The sequence below is a fragment of the Oenanthe melanoleuca genome, chromosome 1 (assembly GCF_029582105.1).
Source record: "Oenanthe melanoleuca isolate GR-GAL-2019-014 chromosome 1, OMel1.0, whole genome shotgun sequence".
Taxonomy (NCBI): domain Eukaryota; kingdom Metazoa; phylum Chordata; class Aves; order Passeriformes; family Muscicapidae; genus Oenanthe; species Oenanthe melanoleuca.
Window position 1 is genome coordinate 25613558 of NC_079333.1, and position 24497 is coordinate 25638054.

At 40.6% G+C, this 24497-nt stretch overlaps 1 protein-coding gene across 1 annotated transcript; it reads right to left on the bottom strand.

Moving 5' to 3' along the window:
• Positions 1-845: 845 nt before the first annotated feature.
• On the bottom strand, positions 846-24495 carry GDAP2 (ganglioside induced differentiation associated protein 2). Its single transcript, XM_056483165.1, has 14 exons — positions 24382-24495; positions 22640-22886; positions 20933-21072; positions 16984-17137; positions 15362-15450; positions 13325-13401; positions 12116-12275; positions 10456-10606; positions 9452-9528; positions 8698-8774; positions 8007-8146; positions 7372-7426; positions 2523-2666; positions 846-1619 (listed from the first exon to the last, which is right to left on the bottom strand). Exons 2-14 carry the CDS (start codon positions 22813-22815, stop codon positions 1572-1574), a joined length of 1488 nt encoding a protein of 495 aa, XP_056339140.1. The 5' UTR covers positions 22816-22886; positions 24382-24495; the 3' UTR covers positions 846-1571.
• Positions 24496-24497: the final 2 nt, after the last annotated feature.

Consider the following 24497-nt stretch of genomic DNA (forward strand, 5'->3'; position numbering starts at 1 on the left):
CTGTGACTGACATAGCAACAGAGATCCCAATATGCTGAGGATACATGCAGGATAAACACGACACTAAGCCAGGAGGCAAAGGTAGGAAAGAAAGGGACCTCAGTAAGGCCAGTCTTACACAGTCTTATACTCCAAACTCTCTAAGTGCAAACAGAAAACATGACATGAAATTAGATGACCAAGAGAGAATTTTTTCCCTGCTTATCCCACCAGTTTACAGTATCTTTAAACAAGAGAGGGGTGTAATTTCCAACTGGCCCAACAGGCAAGAATAGCCACCTTCTAGGATATCTCACAATGACTTCTGCTAATGTTTAAATAAGGTAGTTATTGCAGAAGTGGAAAATGAGGACAACTGAATTTTGGTAAAGAGAGAGCAGCAGGCACAAGTCAGGGCAGGAAAGCAGCTGGAATCAAACAGTGAAAATCAAACCATCATTTTCATATTTAGTAGTGTTATGACATTATTCCTATGAAGGATTTAATCCTTTTGTACTTGGGCCTGCCCTCCCTGATTGTTTTACAAGGGAGCCTTCTTCCTCCTCCTCTAGCTTTCCATGGGTAGCCCTGAAACACTTTTCACCTCCAGTTCAAGTAACCTGTGGCTAAGCTCTCTTGCATATATCATGTCTGCCAAAAATCAATGAGTGTCAGTGTAACAGGAAATCAGAGGGACACTGATATCTTCAAGAAACAATCTCTGCCACCAGAGGTTGGTGTTGGAGCCACCATTTTTCCCTCCCCTCCATGCACAGTTTAGGCAGATGGCATCCACATACACAAACATATCTGGCCACGGCAGAGGAGATCATAAACAAGTATAGTTAGAGAAAAGAAACCACAAATGCTTTTCAGTTTTATTCTTACTGGAGGGTAGTGGTATCTTGACATGGTCCTTCACATCATCCAATGAAAACTTACAGGAACTTTTTCAAGGCTTCTTGCTCACCTAGCAGTTTATGGGACTATATCCTGGAGTAGTGTTGGCTTGGCTGTAGTGCTTTGTCAGCCTGCAGACATGGCACTCCCAATTCCAGATAGTTTTGCTGGGTCAAGACTAAAGTAATCAGTACTAACAGAAAGGTAAAGTAACCAGATGTGAAACACAGACCATATGATGAGTGATGTGTCAGGCTGGTACTACACAATATTTGTACAGACCAGTCAGAAATAGGTATTACAAACAGAGCCGGAAAAGAGTAACAGTTAAAAACATGATCAAGTGCTTTGGAAGGATTCCCAGAAAAGAGAAAGTCTCTTCAAAAAAATAATGTAACAGCTTCAAAAAACAACAGCAGCAACAACAAAACAAACAAACAAACAAACACATCTAGTGATCTTTAAATCAGCTTTTCCATTGGATAAATATATTTGAAATAGTTGTACAGTTCACAGTGGCATAAAGTTCTCTGATTGCTTGAGTGCTTGAAAATATCTCATCAGTAAAAAAATACCAGAGCTGGGGGAGGAAAACCCTCTCTCTGAATTCTGTACATGGGTAAATGCACAGGTTTTGGCAGGCATCAGGTCATTGGATCCATGGGAAACTGGCAGCATCACAGGACTGCAGGTCACAAGTCAGGGGATGGAGGATAAGAAGAATAGTAAGGCCCATTTTCCTGCAATGAGAACAGAATAAGCAGTTGAACAGAAGTCTTCTCCAATACACCTTGGTGCAGTGATAGTGCCACAGAAGCAGAAATAATTAGGTATTCTGGCTTTGTCTTCCATGAGTACAGTGAGTGCCACAACTCACCCAGGACAGGACTGTGCTGGCAAACAGGCAAACACAGGCCTTGGTTTAGCCTATGTTCTAAGAAGAAAGTGCAAGTTAAACTTTTGCCATTAAGCCAAAGCTGTGACAGCAGAAAGCCATGGAATTTGGCATAGCCAGTGACTCAGACAAAGCTACTAATGCAGACACACAGCTCTGGCTACCACTTTGGAGTTACATCACATAGCCTTTGGAATGATTTTGCCAATGCAAGCCATATTCATGCCACCATTTGGTCAGAGACCTGAGGTGCAGAAGGGAAGAGGGTCCTATACAAAGGCAGGGCACTTTCTACTGTTCCATTTTCCCTGCTGTTTTGTTGTTTTTTTTTTTTTTTTTTTTTTCTGCATGCTTTTTAGTATGTGGCACAGAGAAGATGAAACAGCTACTATTTCTTTTTTCCAGCCAGTGTAAGGTATACAGCAGTTAACACAAATTTTATTTTGACCACAGGCTGTTAGTATGTTATGTTACAGTTCTTGACTGAAGAAGGGTATGAGCACATAGGAGACAGCCCTATGGGAAAGCAGCCTCCTTAGCCAAGCCCTCTGCTTGGGCTGATATAGACAAAAAATACAGAGAATCATTACTCACAGAACACAGACTCTCCAGGAACCTTCCCTTTTCCTTCTCCCCATTCTTAAGATGTGGAAGTCAGTCCCTTTAAAGCTCTTGCAGAGCAGAATGGGAGCAGCACAAGTACTGCTCTTAGAGCAGAGACTCATGGTGGCCACAGGCAGTCACTTACCCTGGCATCATACTCGAGGACGAAAGGGGGAAGATCCATCTGTTCTGGGGGTATGGCTGTGAACAACTGCTGAAGGCTTTCCACATAGTGGATTTTGTCCTTTAGCCCTGAGACTGTAAAGGTTGTGAAAAACCATGCTGAGACCTGAAAATAAAACCCCATAAAAACCAATTAACAAGGTGCTGCTTCAAAACCTTCAAGTTCAATGTAATACTTCACAGTGAAACAGGCTCGAGTTGAACTTGAAACACAAAAATCATTGCCATAACAACAACAAGGTCAGGAAGTATGCACCACCAACTGCTAGCAAGCAGTGTCTTGAGAGCTTCAAGGTGGTGTTTTCTGACTCTACACTCACTCCTCCCCAAATGCCAGCTTAAGGTCCCTTTCTACCAAGAGTGACAGTTATTCTGCTATTTGTTCTCAAAACCCCATTAGTATGTTTTCACTCCAAGTTTAGCCAGTTCAGAAAATTACCTATTTGACTCTGTCAGAAGCATTTTCAACTCTTTACATTTATGTTTTCACTTGAAAGAAAGGCCAATTAGAGTGAGAGAAAGGGAGACTTTTGGCTTTTCAAAGATTGTACTGAAATATCCCTTCTGGCTTTGGGTTGTCCGAGTGAGCTTTGGTTTTACCACCTTTTTTATAAAAACCTTATTAATTTAACTATACAAGAATGAGCCTATCAATTTATTCTACAAGATTTTACTTTAAATATTCACACCTCTGTCTGTTTTGGGTACAAACAGGATATGGAATTTTTGGTTTTGAAGACAGCAATCTAATCCTGCTTAGATTGACTGCACAAGCTTTACCTTTTCAATTCACCTTCTCCAAAATTAAGTACTGTATTACTTATTGTTCATTTATTTTTTATTTCTTTCCTGACAGACTGAAGGAAAAGAAAAAACCCGTTCTACAGGTCACAAATGCTCATAGTAGGGATCAATTACAGGGTTCTGAGCAACCAGCTCTTGCTGACTCTTCTTCAGCCAGGGGTCAGAGCATATGACCTCCAGAGTCCTTTACAACCTTGACCATTCTATAATTCTGTTTGATAATTTTGCTTTAACAGCAGGAAGTTAACAGAAACAAAGCAACACTGCAAGAAAAGCCTTGAGGAAAGCAAGAGTTTCAAATGAATTCTAAGATTAAGTCAATAAAAGAGATCTGCTTGAATATAACATTAAAGAAAAAGTAAAAACTGTCCTGGAATAACTGTGCTGCCTCCTCAAAAAAAGCTGATTTTAATGAGAAAGGAACAGTGAAAAAGAAAAAAGGAGGTAAAGGACACAACAGAACATATGAAATCAGTTCATTATTTTGAGAGCAGAATTAGAGATTTATGTTAGAAGAAAGCAGAGAGAGAGATTTACTGGCAGCCATTATTCATTATATTATTCTAACAGGACCTCTTATAAATGACACTGACAGTTTAATGAGTAAAACATGCCTCCTCAATCTTGCACCAAAGTAGCATGGACTTCAAGGTGTGTTATGAATGACAATCATTAAACATAATTCCTACGGATGTTTAATGTATAAAAGCCTAATAGGAGATATTTTTGCAGCCATCACAAAAACTACTGTTGAGAAAAGTGCTTTTTCTTTTTCCCCTCCTTCCTCTCAGTATACAAGCCACTGCAGCTTGGTATTTTACCAACGAACAGAGAGAGAAGGGAGGGGGGCAGAAATGTTTCTGGAGAATTTTTCTATTACTTCTGTTCTTGATAATCACAGGTTGCAGAAACAGTAATACAAGAGCAGCTATTTTCTTATTGGTAACAGGACACCGCACTTTAAATTAAACCAAATCTCTGTTAATGCACTGAAAGTAGAGTAAGTTATACCAGAGCAGCCAAAGAAAGTTAAAAATCTAGACATCTGCTGAAGTTTCCCTTCATTTTTCTTGTCCTGATATTCTGAATCTAAATAAAAGGTTGTCAAGATCACTCTGCCAAGCTATAAAACCACATAAAATGTATGCAATGTCTCCCATAAAAAAACCAACACAGATCAGCTGTGTCACTAATCCCTTAATCTGGGCATACCTCAAAGAGAAATTTACTAAAATATGGGAAATTGTATTCCAATTGGAAGGATCTTGTGTAGAAAAAAAACCTAAGTGATTTGCAACAACCTTTCCACTGGCATCTGATCTCAAGAAAAATAAACCAGTAATTGTTCATGATAAAATCAAGGAGTATGATGATTATGAATATCTAATTTGAGTCTTTGGGTATGTTTCAGCTTTGAAACATTCTTGATTCACAGCCAATTAATGAAAACAGAATTACTCTGGGTGAGACTGTTTCAGATCCAGACGTTTATAATTCAGTTCAGAATACAAGCTCTGAAGTTTGTTTGGAGAGCTCTCAGAAGAGGGGAGCTGAGAGGATTCACATAAAAATTCCTCCAAAAGCCCTTTATTTATCTCTCAGCAGCTTTATCAAAAACAAGCAGGAGGAACTTTGCATGCAAGAGTACAAAGGAATTTGTGATGGCACTTCATGGATACCTGGATCTGAGGCCTGGCAGTTAAGTGCTCATGCAGCAAGAGCTACTCCAACCTACAAAACTGTTGACATCTATACTACAATTTCATGACAAGCACAGCTACATTTCACAGATCACAAGAACACTCAAAGCATGAGGAAAGACAGGAGCACTGTACAAAAATGTGTGCACAGTGGCTCACTGTCCTTAAATTACTTTAGGATAACTGCTGAACCTTCCCCGCTGCATGCCAAACTCCAGGTATTCTAGACAGGCAACTACCCTCAGAAAACACATAGTTTACAACAGTTTTATATCTAGAAAATGAAAAAAGAATCATTTTTGGCACCCTAAAGTACATGGAGAACTATGCTGGTTTTCTAGGGACGTATGATTTTCCAAAAGACATGATGAAAAGCCTCTTGATCCCTTTCAGCCCATAAATAAGCAAAAGTGACTCTAACAGATGGCAGATAGCCAGCGTGCCAGGATTCAATCCTGCTGTGAAAAATACAATTTATACCAAACATCGAAGATCTGTGTATGAGGGTGATGTGTTTGGGAAGTCCCATGAATACACAGGCTTTCCTCCTGAATTTGAGGCATGGGGTATTTCCTACTACTTCTAGGGAAGGAAGTAAGTGATCCAAATAGGAAGATGAATGTGTTAAACATTTTTGAAGAAATTTGAAGCTTTTGAGCTAGCAATCTTCCATGGGGACAAGAGCCCTGAAAGAGTCAAAGAAAGGAGGAGACAGAAAAATCATTCCCTCTTAACAGCCATCTATCTTGTTCACCATGCTTTCTGCTGCATATTCCCCATCATGTTCCATAAGCTGACAGTCCATGCAACAGTCAGAAGCAACCCTGCTTGCTTTCCAGTTATAGAAAAGATTGGCAGAAAGACACGGATACACATTCTCTTTTGCCTCCAGCTGTGCTGCCAGAATAGGATACAAACCAATACTATTTCCAGCAAGTTAGAGAACTCTGTGTCTCTCACCCTCCCTGCTTCCCACCAACCATCTGCTTCGCCTACAGATCTGTTGAGTCCCACTACAGTTTCCAAAGGGACAGACAAGATGGCAACAGACATCAGTGAGGATGAGTTGTCATCTTCCAACAACAAAAAAATGTTTCTCAATTAAATAGAAATGTATGGGAAGAGAGGATGGGAGTGAAGTGCTGCTGAGAATCTAAAACACTAGTACTTCCTAGGTTCAGCTTTTCCACTCAACTCTGTGACCTTAGTAATGTTCTATGCCAGCTCTTACATTTTTATGAGTATCAGAGTTGGAAGCTCTTCTAGGACACAGACCTCTGATTTATATTCTGTAGGAGTAACTAGTAACCTAACAGAAACTGGAAGCAACGCTCTTGGGAAGCCTCAGTCTTATCTCCATAAAAACACAGAAGCACCAAGACTCATGGTGTCCCAGCTGTGCACAGGCAAAGAAAGGACACTCTGGAAATTCAGCAAAGAAATTCTTGCTTAACATGTGCAAACAGATGTGTTTTCCAGGCATATAATTTTCTCAAATTTTATTAACCTCAGCAAAAAGCAGAATTATGTGAACATGGAGGATCAGATTTCTGTTTTAACTGGACAAACAAAAATTCTAAGAAGGGCTGCTGCTGCCACTTAGTTAATCTGAAATACTCATACTGCTGCAATAGAGTAGTGGATGTGAAGTCCAGAAGGGAACCAGCTCCATCTTCTGTTGCCCTATACAGATGCCAGCCAAGGGTAACAACTTAGTGCATGACAAGTTCAGGTTTTTTGTCTCCTGATGGATTAACAGGATTCTTTCTGCACTCCATCAAAGGCATTCTTCCCATCTTTCTTTGCTGCTCTCTACTCTAACCCTGACTAATCTCAGTGCTACCTAAGACTGCTCTCTGCTCTTCCCAGAGCAGCTCTGAAGTGACACACAGGAGACATGCGATACCTCTTGTGGTGAATGAAAAGGTGAAAAATCCAGGAGATGGACTACACTAAAAAGAATTCCCTGAGTGTTTGGTCATGGTTTGTCACCCTGCCAGCCAGACAGCAGGAAAAATGACAAGATGTTTCCCTTTGAAAGAAACATGATTCAAAGATTCTCTGGTAAAAGCCCACAAAAGCCAGGGCATAGACAGTGTGCACTGCATTGGGGTTCAGCTTATCACAAAGGTTGGAAGATTGCAGCTAAATCAAAGATGGGATGAACTTCAAGTTCTGACTGTGGATCCAGAAGATACTGCCTAATTTTGGGAACTTTCTGTATGTCTCCACATTCGTCATGCTACAGGCTTTGTGCTACTTCACCAACATGCAAGATACATTCTTCTTTTGTAAGATTTACCTTACCTTTGAACGAAATGTTGGGTGGACAAAATACAATGCCTTCAAGTTCCTCTTGTACCTGGTTTAGAGAAAGAAAAAAAATATATTTAAAAGTGAATTCTAACTAAGGTTACACAAGCCAACTGTCAAAAGAGATCATTTTTCTTAAGTGCCTGTGATGTAATTTTACAAAGTTAGATCTAATGTAAGGGAAGGCACCAAAAAGTAAATATAAAGGGGAAAGGGAAAAAAAAAGGCAGAAACAGTTATTTTTCAGTTAGAGACATCACAGCCTTCAGTGTTTCAAGTAGAAAGTGAAAAAAGTTAAGGACAAATTATGACTGCCACTGTTACCCAAACCTCTCCTCTCACAACCAGCAACACACTTTAACAAAGCCAGGCTCCAAAAGCTCCAGCTCTGACAGACAAGACAACAGGAATGCCTCCCCAACAGCTCCAGAGGGTTAACTGCAGAGGACACAACTTCTGGTTAAAAAGATGGATTTAAGAAGGAAAGAAAACACCTCATCCTTCTTCTTGCCTTTGTTAGTTATTTAGGTCTCTCTCAGAAATAAATGAGAAACCAGATACAGGGAATAGAAATTATTTGCATAGCACAGAGGAGGACTGGAATATATTCTTTTCCTATTGACACTCACTTGGCATCAACAACATCATAGAGTTTCTTCAGGAAGTTAGAGTCTAGTTGATTGTAATCATTTGTGAGCGTATGGAAGTACACCAGAACATATTCCTTCACTGCAATATGATCCATGACATGGATGAAATACAGAAGAGCCTGAGGCAGAAAGAACCAAAATTTATATTTGCAAAGAACTCTTTTGCAGTTACACTACATCTTAATATATTTCCTTTATTTAACCTAAAGATCAGGAATCATGAGGCTGGATGGCATTACATTTCAGCTACAAAAGCAAGGCAAACATTCCATGTCTTCAACCTGATTGTTATAACTTGTAAATCTTTTGTTTATCTGACTTCACAGATGAAGATACATTCTTGCTGTTTCCCTGAAAAACTACATCTAACTCTTCACATTTCACTCTTTACATCTTGGCAGTTAGGGAAGTTCTTGAGAACAAGAAAAAGGAGCCCATACTAGCCCTGCTTTTTCTAAAAACAGCCTCATTGGAAAATGTCAGCCCAATGCACACATAGCTCTGTAAGGGTATATATTTTCATCTGCCTGTAAAAATACTTTCTAGTTAACATCTTAAGCCTTCTACAAACGATGTTTCTAGAATTAGCACTGAATTATTCTTCTAATCAGACTTTTCCATCCAAAACATTAATACGAAATCTATGCTAGTCTAGTTTACAAAGCCTTACCTTTTCCATGTCTATCAATGTTACGGGGATATTCCTTCCAACCACCACCATCACAGTGCGCCCACAGTTATCTACACCTACAAAAGAAAGAAAGATGTTTCAACTTCTCTCAGTCATGCCAGGTTTTGTAGCTGGGCCCTTTCAAACCAGGGAGAAAGAGCCTCAGCTCAGAACTTTTGCACTGCATCTGGTTTCCAACAGGAAAAAGGAAATATATTACTTCCAAGAGGAAATATGCTTAGCTACTGCTCTCACTATACCAGTACCTATTCTGATACAAAATCCCACACATCACAACTGAGAAATTTAAGGACTGAAATTTCATGTTGCCTGAATACTCCATATTTACCTAAATATCAAATAACAACATGGGTTTTATTTAAAAAAACTTTCACTTACAATTCTACCACCAAAGCAAAATTATTCCTAGAACCAGGCTCTGAACTCCAATGCACAGATTCCCAGAGCACACATCATGGACCTCCTGCAGTCCACACAGTCTTGTCTAAAGCAAACAAAATAATTGAAATTTGCAGCTACTGAGCAGAAGGTATCACACAACCTTGATATTTACACAAAGAATGAGGTAAGCTCTGGATTTTCATGAGGCCTAAGAGATCAGCCAAAGTGATGAACAGATCTTCTCTCCAGAAACACAGCTATGCTTTCAGCATGATCTATTGCATATGCAAGCCAAATCAAAATATTTTTATTTTAAGACAACATAGATTAGTCATCAGTAACCCAAACTTACCTGTCTGGTACAAAGCTTTAAGAGAAGCAATGTCGGAGAGGTCTTCAGCTCTTGCCTGACACAGCCATCGATTGTAACTAGAAAGTCAAAAACATCTGGTTAGATTTAAACCCCCTTTGGATTAGCAGTATAAGCCTGAAGAGGTATATGGAAAGCAAAGGACAAAATGACCTCTGACTGAGGTCTCTCTGATTTTGCTGTTTTCTGACCTATGGAACAACTATCAAGTTTTTAAAGGAAGAAGTATTAAAAAATAAAATCTAGTGTCTTAGTTACACACCTAATCATTTTCACTCAGGCAATTAATCTATATTAATATGTATCAACTAGTAACTATAGTGGCATTTCATTTGGGCTGAAAAGATTTCAGAGCTTTTTCCTCTTTTTTTTTTCTTTAAATATGTCAGTGTTTAAAAGATACAAAAAAAGGAAGGAAATTTCCTTTAAAAGCCTAGGTATCAAACATGATGCAGCAATTGGTTTAATGAACAACTGGTGAACAGCTCAGTGCCTCATCTGACAAAACAAGCCAACACAGCCTCAAGAGATGTCCAGCATGAAATTACCTTCTAAAGAAGTGATCATGCATATTGGGGTTAGCAGGGCAGGGAGGGGGAGAAAGCCTGAGCCTTCTTTTATTTATCAAATGAAAGAAAAGTGTTTTGCTATTTGTGTAGAGCCTCAGGAACAAGTGGGCAGTATCAAAAGCAGGGGTTCCCACTACAAAAAGTGAAGACAAAGCAGTGACATCTTGTGGCAAACACGTAAGGCAGCTGGCTGGATGCATTGGGTGTGCTAAAGGGTTCATCACAAGCTTCCGTTTTTCCCATACTGTCCCATCCCTTCTCCCTTCAGGTCAAAGAGGCTACTACATAAATCCAGGGTGACACCACGCTTTACTGTATTTGCTGCTGGAAGCTGAGGCTTTACAGATAACAAGCCCATCATTCATGAGGGTTGGCCCTAACTAACACAAATATGCATATGCACAAGCAAATTCTCACTTCCTCTGATGCTGTTTCTGCAGTGCTGCCTCTGACAACTGTCCCTGAAGGATGAGGCGCCTCTGTTTATCAACGTCCCCCTCCATGCGGGCAAAAGCATGGGACCCAATGAAAGACAAATCTGCCTCCAGACCCTCTTCATCTGAAGCATCTGCAGTAGAAACAAAGATAGTACAAAATGTTTGGGCTTGTACAGGACAGCAATGCTGCTTGTGAATTGGTACATTTCCCAGTGAAACAACACAGTCATTATGCTACAGATGAACACAAAACATCCGAGGTACCATGATGTAGCTCTGATACCTCACCAGTACCACTGGCAGATCACAGCATGTAATTGAGAACAACTCTCTTAAAATGTTGGTTTGCCTGGAAACTAACTGGGAAGTCCTAGTCATCAGCTCATAACAAAGGGTTTACTCTCCTGAAAAACAAGTTTTGAGACAGTGACTTCAGCTTTAAAGGATCCTACTTGAGCTTTACAGTCATCCTACTTGTCAAAAGGGGAAAAATTAGCATGCAGAAGCACAGATGCTGCAGCTTTATTCAGTTCAGATGCTGTACTATAGAAAGGGTTCATTTCTTGTATCACTGACACTTCCTGAACAAATGCTGTAGTGATCTGAGTGTAGCTATTTTTATAGTACTGTTTACAATATGACTGGGTGATGAAATAGAAGAACACAGGCTGACTTGCTGGTGACAATACCAGAATGCTCCACTGAATTCATGGCATCCAGGCATGTTGCTAAGACTTCCAGGATTGTCTCTCTGGGCAATCTGGACAGGAACAGCGATTCCCCTTTTAGCATGGCATGCTGTAGCAGCAATGGAACTAGAGTGCAGGATTCCACTATACAAATTCCCTCTTACCTATGCAAATCCAGTAATTTCACGAATTATTAGCTAGTGGTTGAATACCTCACACTGATCAGACACAGTAGCAAATATCAAATATTCACCCATATTCAGGGTGGCTATGCAAAAGCAGAAAATTGAAATTAATTCCAAGTTATCTGTTTTGGATAGTTTAAGGATATGAAACTTGCACACCACTGCTTAACAAGTAAGGCAGAATGTGTCTGCTGTGTACATGTATCTCACCTCCACTCTGCCATCTAGGCAACATCTTTACAAAGAGACTTACACAGAACTTTGATAGCCACCTCCAAACACTCATCTCTGGGTTCCTCTAGTTATTTTATTAGGGTGTTTCTGCTCGTTTTCATTGCCCATCTACTAGCTGCATGCACTGTATTCCTGCTGTATCAATAGAATCGTATAATTTGAGACAACATTTGCTAATACATAAACAACACTTTGCTAATACACAAGACAGACCATTAACCATAGTACCTTTTTTAGTTAGGGGCTGCATAAGATTCTGCAAAAACACCTTCAAAGATCCTAATCACTTTGGGGAAAAATTTTACAAAAGGAAAGAACTACTCTTCCACCAAGAAAGGAAAAGACAGAACAGCTCTACTGCAGTTACTGCTGGGGAACACAGGAAGCCAATGAGGCAGCTTGAAAACTGGAATCACTATAACCTGACTTAGGTGCCTTGAGGTAGGAAAACATCTCTCTCCTTCCTTTTCTGTTTTTCCCACTGACTTTCTCACAGAGAGATGCTTAGTCCAAAGTCCAGTTCCAAACTCACCATCTGGAATGCCTGGCTTTTCAGTAATCCTGATCTGCCGCTCTGGTACTACCGGCTCCCCTTCCGCATTGCCAATATCTGCAGGGAGGTAAGGCAAGGATTGGACCTCTTCTTCCAGTGATCTCGGAAAATACAGAGGCAGCAACTTCTGGTAAGTGACCTACAAATAAGAAAAATGCGTGAAGGGTCTATCACGCATCCATGCTCTTCACTTAAACAGCATCTGCCATTGTAGCAGGGAACTTCTCAGCCATCTGGAGACAAAGACTGCCTCCCTCAGTGGTTACTATGGGCTGTAAGCTGGGAATACTTTATCAAGTAACCTTGATAAAGGTTAACTTTTTTGGTTTTTTTTGCCACACTAGCAAATGACTTTGAGAGGATTTAGCTAAAACCTGCATGAAGTCAGGTAGATTGCAGATATTTTAGCTTTGTAATGAAGTTAAAATATGCACGGACAACAGATTTCAGCACACATTGCCTATGTTAAAATGCATCACTACACAGATCACCTTTAGTGATCTGCCTGGGAAAAAAGAAAAAGCACCAAGCAAACAAGAAAATCTCTCCTCGCATGAAGGAAAATATGAAATTCTCTATAAAATATGTTACTTTATGGGTCCTCTCCAACTGATTAGCAGTTTTATGACCCCCAAAAAATTACTTATTTTCCTTATCCATCTGCCATAGAACCTGAACACAGTGTGGGTGTTCTGCACAGGAACAAATTTGATGTACAAGGAAAATCAATATTCAAACTGCCTGCAACTCTCAGAACATGGATCACTAAATGTCAAGTTTGCTTTTCCAACAAGCCAGCAAGCAGTGTTTCAGATCTTTGTAGGTGATCTGTAGGGATGCTGAACAGGCCCTCCTCAAGCACATCTTTGTGTAAGGAGGAAACTTTGTGTGAAGAATTTCCTTTCCTGCTAACAGATAGTTTCCAGCACAACTGCATGCTATCACCTCCCCTACTGCTCCCTGCCCACAGCTCAGCAACACAGAAGCCAGGAGCAGAAAGATTCTCAAAGTGTCCATAGTGACTACTAAGAGCATGAACAGTTCTGGAGGGGAGTCTATGCTAAGAAAGACACAGAAGGATGTTGCAAGACCAAAAGTCTGATCAGAAAGGGAAATCCAAATCCAGGTTTACTGCTGCAGAGATAATCACATCCAGGAATTTTGGTGGAATGAATTCCAAGAAGATACCTCTTCAAGCTCAGAGACAGCAAACACCACCTTCTCCAGAGTCTCTCCATGAACCTCTAGAAACCTCCTAACTGTGCCTGCAAGGAAGCATATTAAATGTAGTTAGAAAAATGGAAGGAGAAATCTACACACAGCTGCAAGTGAAGAACTCAGAGTGCAGAAGAGAGATACATCTCTCCTCATACTAAATAGCTCCACAGGCTGTAGGCAAGTGTAGATTAAGTGGTGGTTTAACACACCAAATGGGTTGCTGGGTATACTGGAAGCTCCATCTCCACTCTCTCCCGATACTTACTTTAGAGAGAGACACAAATAGAGAATCAATCTCTCTGATTTTAGCTTACTAGTCATTCCTTAGACTGTGATTCAATCTGAAAAATCAAGCCAAATCTTTTGACAGTCCTGTGCAAATTGCTAAAACAGACTTTATTAGAACAAGTCACTGTGCCCTAAGTTACCAGCAAAGCAATATAAGCAAGCTACAGCAGACGCTGGTTGAAGGCAGGCTCAGCAAGACAAAATCTCTGGCATCAGTGTTCCAAACAGGCATACAAAAATCTATTTGTAAATCATGAGAGAAAGTGTCCAAACAAATTGGCCGGTATGGGAGTATTTTACCAAGTAGCACACAGACCTACAGAGAAGGTCTCTGAAGGTCTTCTCTATAGCAGAAGAGCAATAAAAGGAGTTATCTACAGAGAATACTTTTGTGGGAGTTAAAGAAACAGCAGAGGGGAAAAAAGGAGCTATTTTCAAATGCTTTCTGTGTACTGTTGTACACAAATTCCTGTGCAAGGGTGTTGATCTGTGATATTACTTTACAAAACAAATGCAGTTGTGTAGTTTGACAGGGAACAGTTCTGAATATATGTGAACATGTGAAAAAGCCAAAAGAGATGGGGGAAAGCAGGAACCAGTATATAAGTATATATACAAGTGTATATAATATTATTGTTTGAGCATTTTTCTATACTTCATTTTCAACCTAGGATGTTTTCTGATTTGTTTTCAGTGGTACTCATTTTTTCTTTAATATAGTTTCCTCTTAGCACAAGGAAATTTGAAAACTTTTAGCAGTGCTTTTTAGTATGAATTTCGATGAAACAAGTGAGCACAAGAACCATTTCCCCTGGTTTGTTCTGAACTGGCATGGTTTGATGGTTCCATTTCCCCTGGTTTGTTCTGAACTGGCATGGTTTGATGGTTCTTATTCTGGGAGACAGTGAACAGCTGGTTCCTTTCTGCCATTTCCATGCCACTCAGGAGTTTATAGATATCTACCACACTCCCCTCAAGTCAGATATATTCCAGTCTGAAAAAGTCTTGAGCTCATCTCACTATTTCTTGCATTTTTCTATTCTTGTTGACCTCTTCAACTTCCCTGTCTACTATATTCTTTTTGAATGTGCAGCTTTAAAGGGTGAACAAAGCACTGACTGATTGCAAAGCATTCTTAATTTAGTTGTGTCTTACTTAGCTTACTGTTTTGAGTTTCTCCAAGCTGTTGTTTTCATGGAACTATTATCATCTCAATGTTTTGCTGCCTATAATCAGCCCATCATTTTGCATGCGAAGGCAGAAGCCTGTAGGAGTGGGTCAGTGGGGGAAGGATATAATTTTGCATTTGGATGTGCTGATGACACTAAAACAGCAGATGAAATTCACTGTTGCTCGAGTCTGCCTACAAGTATTCAACAGTAAGGCATCATCTTGGTCCTCTGAACAAATTTCTATAAGCAGCAAACTCTCACCTCACTTGTAGCATCTTTTCCAGGTTATAAATTAATATACTGAAAAATGCAAGCTCAGCAGAGATTCCCATGGATCTTTACTGATGAGATCCCAGGGATCTTTATTGAGAGAAAGGATAATTTGTTTTTATCTTCCATTTTCTGATCAACTATGGAATGCCTTGCCTTTTTACAGGCTCCAATGAACCATAGACCCCTTAAAAAAGGTTTCCCCATTTCAAGAGCAATCTGTCAGAGGTAAGTGACCTGCTGAGATCCAGTTTATGCTGTTTGCCAACACACTTACGCAGTGCTATGTGGGTTGCATCCTCCAAGGGGTAGCATCTTTTCAGAGTGTTAATGACACAAAATCCTATGGAGCACATTGCCTGTTCCCTGGAATTCAGAAAAAGAGAAACAAATTAATAGACAGCCAGGTGAAAACAGATCTCTGTCAGGACAGTAAGGGAGCACCATAAACTTCTTCCCTGGCTCTAAGCAGCAGAAATCCTCTTTCAGGTTTTTGGAGGAGGATTCTTCCATGGCAAGATACACACACCCTCATTAGGTAGAGAAGGAGAGAACCAGTTATTCCACACTGCTTCCTCTAGTGCTTGTTTTCAGATTTCTCCTTCTACCTCACTACCTTACCTTCCACTTAGCTGCATTGTTCCTACAGTTCCTCATATCCTGAATGAAGTACTTTCCTCAAATTCCCTGCAATCCTTACTCAAAATACTTTTGTTCCTGTTTAGGACTGACAGTAAGGAGAAGGAGGGAAAAAGAAGGTGCTCTTCAATGCATACACACTACTGTTTCTTCACCCGACCAACAATTTTGTTTTGTTAGAGGTCTGAACACAAGCTAAAGTGGCTTACTCATCTTAGGTATGATTAGACAACTATCAGAATGGAGTGACACATACTTTAAGACCAGTAAGATGCTTCCAGCACTGAGCCACATTTTCAGAAGAGTAAAGCAGAGCTGTTGCCAACAGTAATCAAAGGAGTTTGAGCAAGCTCAGAGATAACAGACAATTTCACAAACATCAAAGTCAGTCTAGAAAATAGATTGACTGAAAGACATTCAGTAAGCAGAAGTGTAAGATTTTTAAAATAATTTTTAACATGTTTTAATCCAGGCCTGAATTTGCTTGTAACTTCTACGGCAGAGAAGTTACTGGCACATGTTAAAACCACATCTCTAATCTTGAGAATGAAATAGTTACTATTGCACTGTAACCCAAAGTCCAATCTTGGAAGAATTGGTATTCCCAACCCTAAAAAATTGTTAGGTATGCTTTCTGACATTGCTCTCACTCAGGCATGTTTTGTGACTGCTGCCTCTACAACAGTTGTCACAGAAGAACAGAACACAGAAAAATAGGAAGAAAAACCCCTACTAGTTAAGAGGAAGTAGAAAATACTGCAGACAAAAGGGGAAAAAATGAAAAACCCAGCTGCTGCAACTGTAGATTTAGAAATAACCTTATACCCTGACTCAAAATTTTAGCTGTCTCTTGTACAAGGGCAGAGAAGCCAAACATATGAACTAACAGCAGTCAGATCTGGGTGTAGCCACATGACTGCAGACACATGTGAGGCTGCTGCTGGAACAAGCTCATTTAACACTAGTTGCAGCACAGAACCCAAAGCAATCATTAATGTTTCTCCTTTGAGGAACTGAATGCTGCATAGCTCTAGCCGTTTCACAGCTTGAACCAGCCCAGATCTCTCTGCACATTTTATCTACACCACAGCAGAGATAACCAAAGGCATGAAGCGCACCCTGAAGCCACTCACGCTCTCATGTCCTTAACCAGACCCAGCATACATGAGAAGACATTCGCAGAGGTGAGATCTTTGTGCAGAGATGTGTTTCCAGGACAGCTGTGCCCCAGATGGCATGCCCTGTGTGAGCCGTGCTTACTTGGCGAGCTGCAGGACGTTGCGGTAGCAGCTGTACAGGGAGCTCTCGGCCGCCGTGCGGTACCGACTCTTGTACTTGGGGCCCACTGTGTGAATGATGAAACGCGCAGCCAGGTTAAAGCCTTTCGTCAGCTTGGCCTCGCCTGTCCTGCAGCCTGGCATAAATAAAACACGAGGGGAAGTGTACACATCATGGTAAGAAAGCCAGAAGTATTCAAGCCATTGTCTTCCTCCACTTCATACATGGAATTTGGTGTTTTAGACATCAAATATTAAGGATAGCATTCTATCTCATACCAGCTGCTTAGCACCTAGTCAGGCTGAGGAGGTGAGAACTCTGCTCATTCCTCTCAATTTTAAAACTATGCATATAAGAAATAACCAAATATTGGTAGAAATTCTGTCTTAATTGCAGTGCTTACTACACTATTTACAGAGCAAAGGAAGCAATGATTTAATAATAGGCAGAGAACGGATGCACATACATACAAGCTAGAAATAAAAAGTCCTTCTGAATTTAACAACTGGGTTTGGGGAGACCGCTTTTTGGATAAAATGACTACAAGTCTCCTTAATCAAACAAACCAGTCATTGGCAAAGCTATTAAAACTGAATAGATAATACATTTGTTTAACTTATGCTCCCAGAATGAGGTAGCTTGCTTTGTTTTCCAAGTTTCTTCCTCTCCACAAGGCAGATATATGATCCTTATACAGCCCATACTCTCCGGACAGACAAGTTGTCTAGTCTCAAGGAAAAGAAGTTCAAGCAATATATTTAATTGTTCCATTCACAGCACCCTCCAGTTACAGACTCTAGGAACAGATTCTGTGTTTAAAGTGTTTTTCCTTCAGCACATAGAAGAAAACTCTGCTAACTTGCCCTTCTTCACCAAATCTAGTCCACTCCAGGTCTGGACAGCTAAAGTAGTACTTCTAGTGTTTGTCTTTCCCTACCCTCAAAGACAAGTATTTTCTAACTTTCTTCCTTCTGCTTGTACAGCTGCACTTCAGCTTTCTGCTCTGACTGAAAATGACTATTTTCATTGGATTAGCTTTCAACCTGATCTTCTTATAGGTTGCTGGTGCCCACAACCTGGGAATGAGACAGGAACAGGTAGCTGCAGCAGTGCTGCAGGAGCTTGGCTCTAAGCTACCCATTGAACATGGATCTCTCCCACTCTTTCCTCATAGTGCTCAGGCAAGCTAGCAACATACATGAAGGCATATTTTATGGGTGGAGACACTCCAGGTTGAGAATCTTCCTTGCCCAAAACTTCAAGCGTATCTTTTTAATGGGAACCACATGCTGCCTTGAAGCCAGCATCTCGTAAAATTTTTGATCCAACAAATCACATAATTAGTTTCTATAGACCTCTATCATGTTTATTCTGGGTTAACCAGAAGTAAGAAAACACCATACTAAAACTAAGCATACTCTTCTGAATTCCTGCGCAACCTCTAAGACAGCTCAAAGAGTGATTAAATAAACACAGTATGGAAAAAGTAAAGCCAAACCCAAAACAATGTATTAGATATCAAGTTACTTTTCTTCCTCAGCACCTCACAACCAGGGAAGAGCAAGCAAAGGCCTGTAGGAAAAACTTGTGAAAAAAAGAATGAAGCAAGTTTGATTGAGGTATAGTTGTGAATTCAGCAGGGAAACCAATAAATTCAGGGAAGCAGAGGTAGCATTGGTAATCTTTAACTATACTCAGATCACACTTCATACTTTCCAATGCATTCGGCCTGGAGATGTCTATACAACTTATAAAACTAAAATGAGCAGTAGTTTTATTTTAAGATACAAGGTGAGGGGAGCTGTACAAGTCAAAGTCTGTGGCAAAACTGGGAACAAAGTCAAGATTCTATTTTTTATCTGGTAAGATTTCAGCTATTAGAATAGCTTTTCTCCAAGTTTAAAGTGAAAGTCTGAATCCTCTATATCGTGTGTGGCAGAGAAAAAGCATCACTGAAGCTGGAAGATTTCTGCCACAGAAAGTCTTTATTAGACTGCAACAAATATTTGTTGATAAGCAAGCTTCTAGCAATAGCACTTCATCTGAAAGCCTGCCCCCAGCTGTTGTATTTCTGCATAAATCAAAACTTATGCCGCTCCCAGGAACATACAAGTTAGCTGAGCCTTAAAGAAGGCACAGGCCTTTGAAGAGTCAGTGTGTCACATGCTTTCATATAATGATTTTCCTGTGAATATATACTAAGCAGCAGGATTAAAGCAGGAAAACCTAACTGAAAATGCATGTTACAGCTTTAGAACATAGACCATGCATTTTCACTTTTTTAGCACAAACATTCTCCAACGAAAAATGTCAAGGCTAAATGGGAAAGAGGACAAAAAGGAAGCAGAGGTGACAAGTGAATCATAAACTGATTTTACTAAGCTCTCCATCCACTTCTGCTACTGCGACAAATATACTATTGGTGCTCAAATGCCAAAACTGTAACCCAGCCTCTCTTTCCTCCCCCACACAACATATCAGTAGGGTTTCACAGAAGAACTGATTTCCATAAAACACTTGGCACAAGATTAAAAGAGAAGTGTCTTCATAGGGAGTTGTGAACCTGCAGAATGCATTACAGGGAGAAGACGTAAGTGTTTTCACTGTGGTAGAAGATGCAAAGCTATGCATAACTCAGCAGTAAAATGGAATTTAAGAAGCTGACGACAACAACTCCCTACAGAGTTGACATATCTCTGACTTTAGGACTCCTTGAAATCCTCTCTTCCCACCTCAGTGCACACAAGAAACACAAGCGTATCTTAAAACAGTTCTGGCATATATAGTGGGGTCCTAACTACTCTAGAGCACCAATGGTATTTTAATTTCCACCTACATCACACACTGAATCTTTGCTCTGTTAGAAAATGGTTACTTTCCCTCCTGTTTTATTCTAGGTTACTCAAAAAAACCCAAGCTGAATCAACAAAGGATGATTTTATAGAAACAAGATTTCTATTCAATTGTAATTTAAGCTACTGAGAGTTTACATTGGAAATTTGGCTCTTCTATAACCATTTTGTAACGATGTAAGGAGATTAAGCTGCTATCCAGAGTGAGCAGAACCCTGTTACCCAGAGTGAGCAGTACCACACAGAGACCTCAAAACTTAGTTCAGTACCATAGCTTCTAGAGATGCAAATTTTTATCTGTAAACCATATTAGTCTTCTGTATGACCTTGGATAACTATAAATTCTTGTTTGTCACACACAAAATAAGGAAACTCTTATTCCCAGTGCCTGTTAGATGAGAAAAAAAGGCTGAGTATTCATTTCCCATTATCAGCAATAAACTTTGTTAATAAAGACTCCAGGCAAACCTCATCTGTCTCTAGAATATCCTTGCATTAGGGATGCTCTTGTAGCTTTCCAATAAAGTAATTTGTTGTACACAAGAGACAAATGAATCATCCAGCTTAAGAAATCACAAAGACCTTATTTAGATATGCAATACTTTATCAATCCATCTATCATTATTGTATCTTTCTGAAAGACTGTGTATATTAATATCCTGAAAGAGGATACACAAAGTGCATGACAGAATCCACTTAATTTCTTCAATGGTGAACTTCAGTTTCTGTCTTTCAGACATGTATGCGCATTGAACAGGATAAAATCTCAAGATGTACAGAACAGGTGCCTTGAGCAAAAGCTCTGATAAGCTAACTGCTCAAAGTGGCTCCTGACAGCAATAGGAATTATTGTATCACAAAGTAAGAGCTCATCAACTCAAATATCTGCCACAGACTTTCAATTATCTGTAATGTGAACCACAAAAAGAGGCTAGATTTGCAGGTGTTTCCCCCATTCATGTTAATACCAGCTGTTGGGGCTGGGGGAAGCTCTACCTTTTCGTGGCACCTTTCCTGGTGCTTTGTACTATGCAAGGATAGGAGATTTCAATAAGATAAAAATGTCCCTGGCCACTTACCTTTGAGCTTCTGGAGCTCATCCTTCAGGTCAGGCCCAGCATGCATGAATATACTCTCAGACACTGGGTTCTTATCTGTGAGAGTCTCATTGCTGGTGTTTACGATGGCCGTGCAGTTCAGTAATGCGACATCTCCTTTCCTGAGGAAACAGTTTATTGCAGCCTGAATGTACAACTGAGCAGAATATTCTCAAATCAGTGCAGACAAGCAAGGAAATGTCAAGTTACAGGAAAAGCATTAACAGGACTCCAATGCCCACATAGCGTAGCGTACCCTGACATACTCACCAAGACGAATCACCTTTCAGCTCTACCTGATGAAGACAGACTGCATGCAAATCATCACCTCCTTAAGGAGTTCCAGCTGCAGCAATAACTGATATATATAAATACTATAATACTATATAACTGATATTGTATAAAAGGCAGTGCTGTAGTTGTATGTAGGGCAGCTCAGGCAGCAAACATGCAAATCAGATTGTTAAACTGACAGACTGTAACACTTCCAAAAACCCACATATTTTCTCTTGGGGATAAGAGGACAGTCTTTGCATTACATTACTTTCAAAACTTAACCACTTTTTCAATATACTTCTATATTTTTGCAGACAGATTGTCTGTTCCTCAGACCACTATAGGTGTTGAATGACGCTGCAGCTGGACAAGTTTTCCTTGGTTCCTAAATTTTGAACCCTCAAGTTGATTATGTTCATTCTGCTGTCCAAAGATCAGACATGGAGAAGATAAACAAGGCACAGATGCATACAAGAAAATGCAGTAGCAGAACTTTGACCTGCTTTTTGTCACAGCAGCAGCCATCCGGGATTTGGGGATCAAAGAGCATAGGAAGGGAAATACAGATTCCCGTGCACAGGGAGAAACAAAACTAATGGTTGAAATTGCACATGTTTGACCAAGCCGTAAGAGATATTTAACCTTTTACTCCTCTCTTTCTTTACTCTGTTTTACTCCTTTCTTTCTTTACTCTGTTTTACTCCTTTCTTTCTTTACTTAATTGAGTTCAGAAAATCCATCAACAGCCCCATCTCCTGCATATATTAACCAGAAAGAGGTTCAGGCTGATCCCTGAATCTGCATCCCTGAAAAATTGTTTTTCCTTCACACTGATGAAGAGTTATTCATTTAAAGAGCAGGCTCAAATCCCTGTGTTACAGGAAAGGAACACTGGTGGAGTAAGTACAGCACACTACGTTTTATCAATAGATTTTGGAAGAAAGTCACGGAGACAAAACAAAATGGAGGAAGGAAGGGCAGGAAGAGCCAAAGCAAGCCATAATAACCACAGGAGAGAAATACTGATTTAAAACAGAAAAGTGAAGGAAGAATAACACCAGAAATTACAGGAAAAAAACTAGTAGACAAACATATTTTTTTAAAAATAAAAATCTCATATCCAAGTGCCCAACTAGGTTTTGATACTAAGCCTACAGTATCACAGTAGGAAGTACAGCTCCAGTCTGCTACACCAAGAACTGCTTATGAGCACAACCTACAGTGGAGCAAAATCCCAGACTTTCAAAGTTACAGTGAACAAGAAGATTATTTTCTTCCCAGATCTGTAATGTTTGATTCAAGAAAAGAGGATTTAGAGGCCTTATTCTACAGCAGTGATAATTACATGAATATATAGATCCTCCAGTAAATGGAGAAGTGACAACCGACACACAAGAGCCATGTCGAACTCACCACAAGATTATTTTTTCATTGATGTCTTTCCTGTATGGAAAAGGTGATCTAACATCAACTCGAGCTTTTTCGACAGGACTTTGGTGGCAATCCAGCTGCTTGGCCTCATAGGCATCACTCCAGCCTGGAAGGCTGTCAACATCCACAAACTGGGAAGGAGCACCCAAGGGATCCATGGAATGGAAACAACAACTCCCTTCCTCCACTAACTTGTCACACTCCAATTTTCACTGGAGTCTTCCAGGTGCTTTAAAGGGAAAAAAAAAAAATCAAACCAGGTCACCAGCTGTTCACTAAAAGTAATTGTCCAGTGAAGCCAGACGTTTCACAAGACTGCAATGCAATAACACCTAGCAGACAATAGAAAAACAAATTTCCTACTCTTTTGTTACCTGTATGCAGTAAGGCCATGCAGATACTCATAGTGAGACAAACCTCTTCCAACAATTCAAGGGGAAAATACCTTCTCTACTAAATTGATCCAACTGACTTGTGATCTTGCATTTTAGAAATAGCAAGAACAAATTCCCAAGTGCAGAGAGGAACTGTCTTTCTGAAAAGTGTTATTTCTTTATCTAGATAAAAAGTAAATTTGTACTGGGGAATGTATAATCTATTCTTTCAGATATACTGGTAAGTATTTATATAAAAAAGAAAAAAAGACAGAGCTTCCCAAAACACAATGTCCCTAACTCCCCAAACTTTACAGACAAAACAACAAAACCCCTCCCTCTACCCGAATAATACAGCCCTTGCAGTTCAGTGAATTCTGAACTGCTGCAAACAAGACTTACTATCCCATAATTCTTACAGCCATGCACTCAGGCACACAACCCCTTTACCCAAACTAGTTTTCAAGAAAGAGCAAAGCTGTAAATTTGAACACTGAATTTTAAGACTGAACTCTGCCATCTGACTGTTTTTGAGATGACACTGGTTGCTAGATGAAGGCTTAAACGTGCCAATACTCACTTTTCAGCTTCCAGCAGGTAATGTTTTGGCTCTTACATTTCCACAGTGACTACTGAACTGTACTAGTGAATCAAACTGGCGCAAACATACCCACGTAAGTATCTTCAATTTGCCACATATACACCCATTAATTATCTTCTTTCACAGGTTCATAATTGATAATTATTTAAAAACGATCGCACCCACAAGAAGTAATTGTGAAACGCAACTTACTAAGCACATTCATTAGCCAGAGGAAAATAACACAACAAAACAAAACAACTAAGCATCCAAGCTCACACAGAGAGGTAATAAAGGCTGACACTAGGACAAAAAAAGCCGTAAGAGCATCTAAGTAAGATTTTTGCTAGGAGAAAAGGCAATGAGAGAGAAAGGCAAGGTAAGCCCCAGCCGAAGCTCGTCTACAACAGCACCTTCCCGCTGCTGAACAGCCGAGCCCAAGGGTAGCCCACGGCAGCAAGAAGCAGGCGCAGCGGGGCGCGCAGACCTCCGGGGGATTTCCCGCACGATCGCTGCCCGGCGCTCCCAGGGCTTGTCAGGCTCGGAACGGGGCACAAGTGCTGCGAGCGGGGGCCGGGGGCCCAGGGCCCGGGACGCAGCGCCGTGCCCGTACCGGGAGGAGAACCTGCCTCTCCCACCGCTCCGCCCCACGTCTCGTAGCCGGGATTCCGGCACAGCACTCCGCCCGGCATCCAGCGGCTCCCGCCCGGCTCCCGCCGCGCCCGCCCGGCGCAAGCCGGGCTGCGACCCCGGCACCGCACCGCACTCACGGGCACAGCCGCAGAGCCGCCGACAGCCCCGCCCGGACAGAGGGTCTCGGTCGGCGCCGGTCTGGCGACATCACCCAGGGGAGCTCCTCGTATGCCGCGCTTCCGCTTCCCTTCCC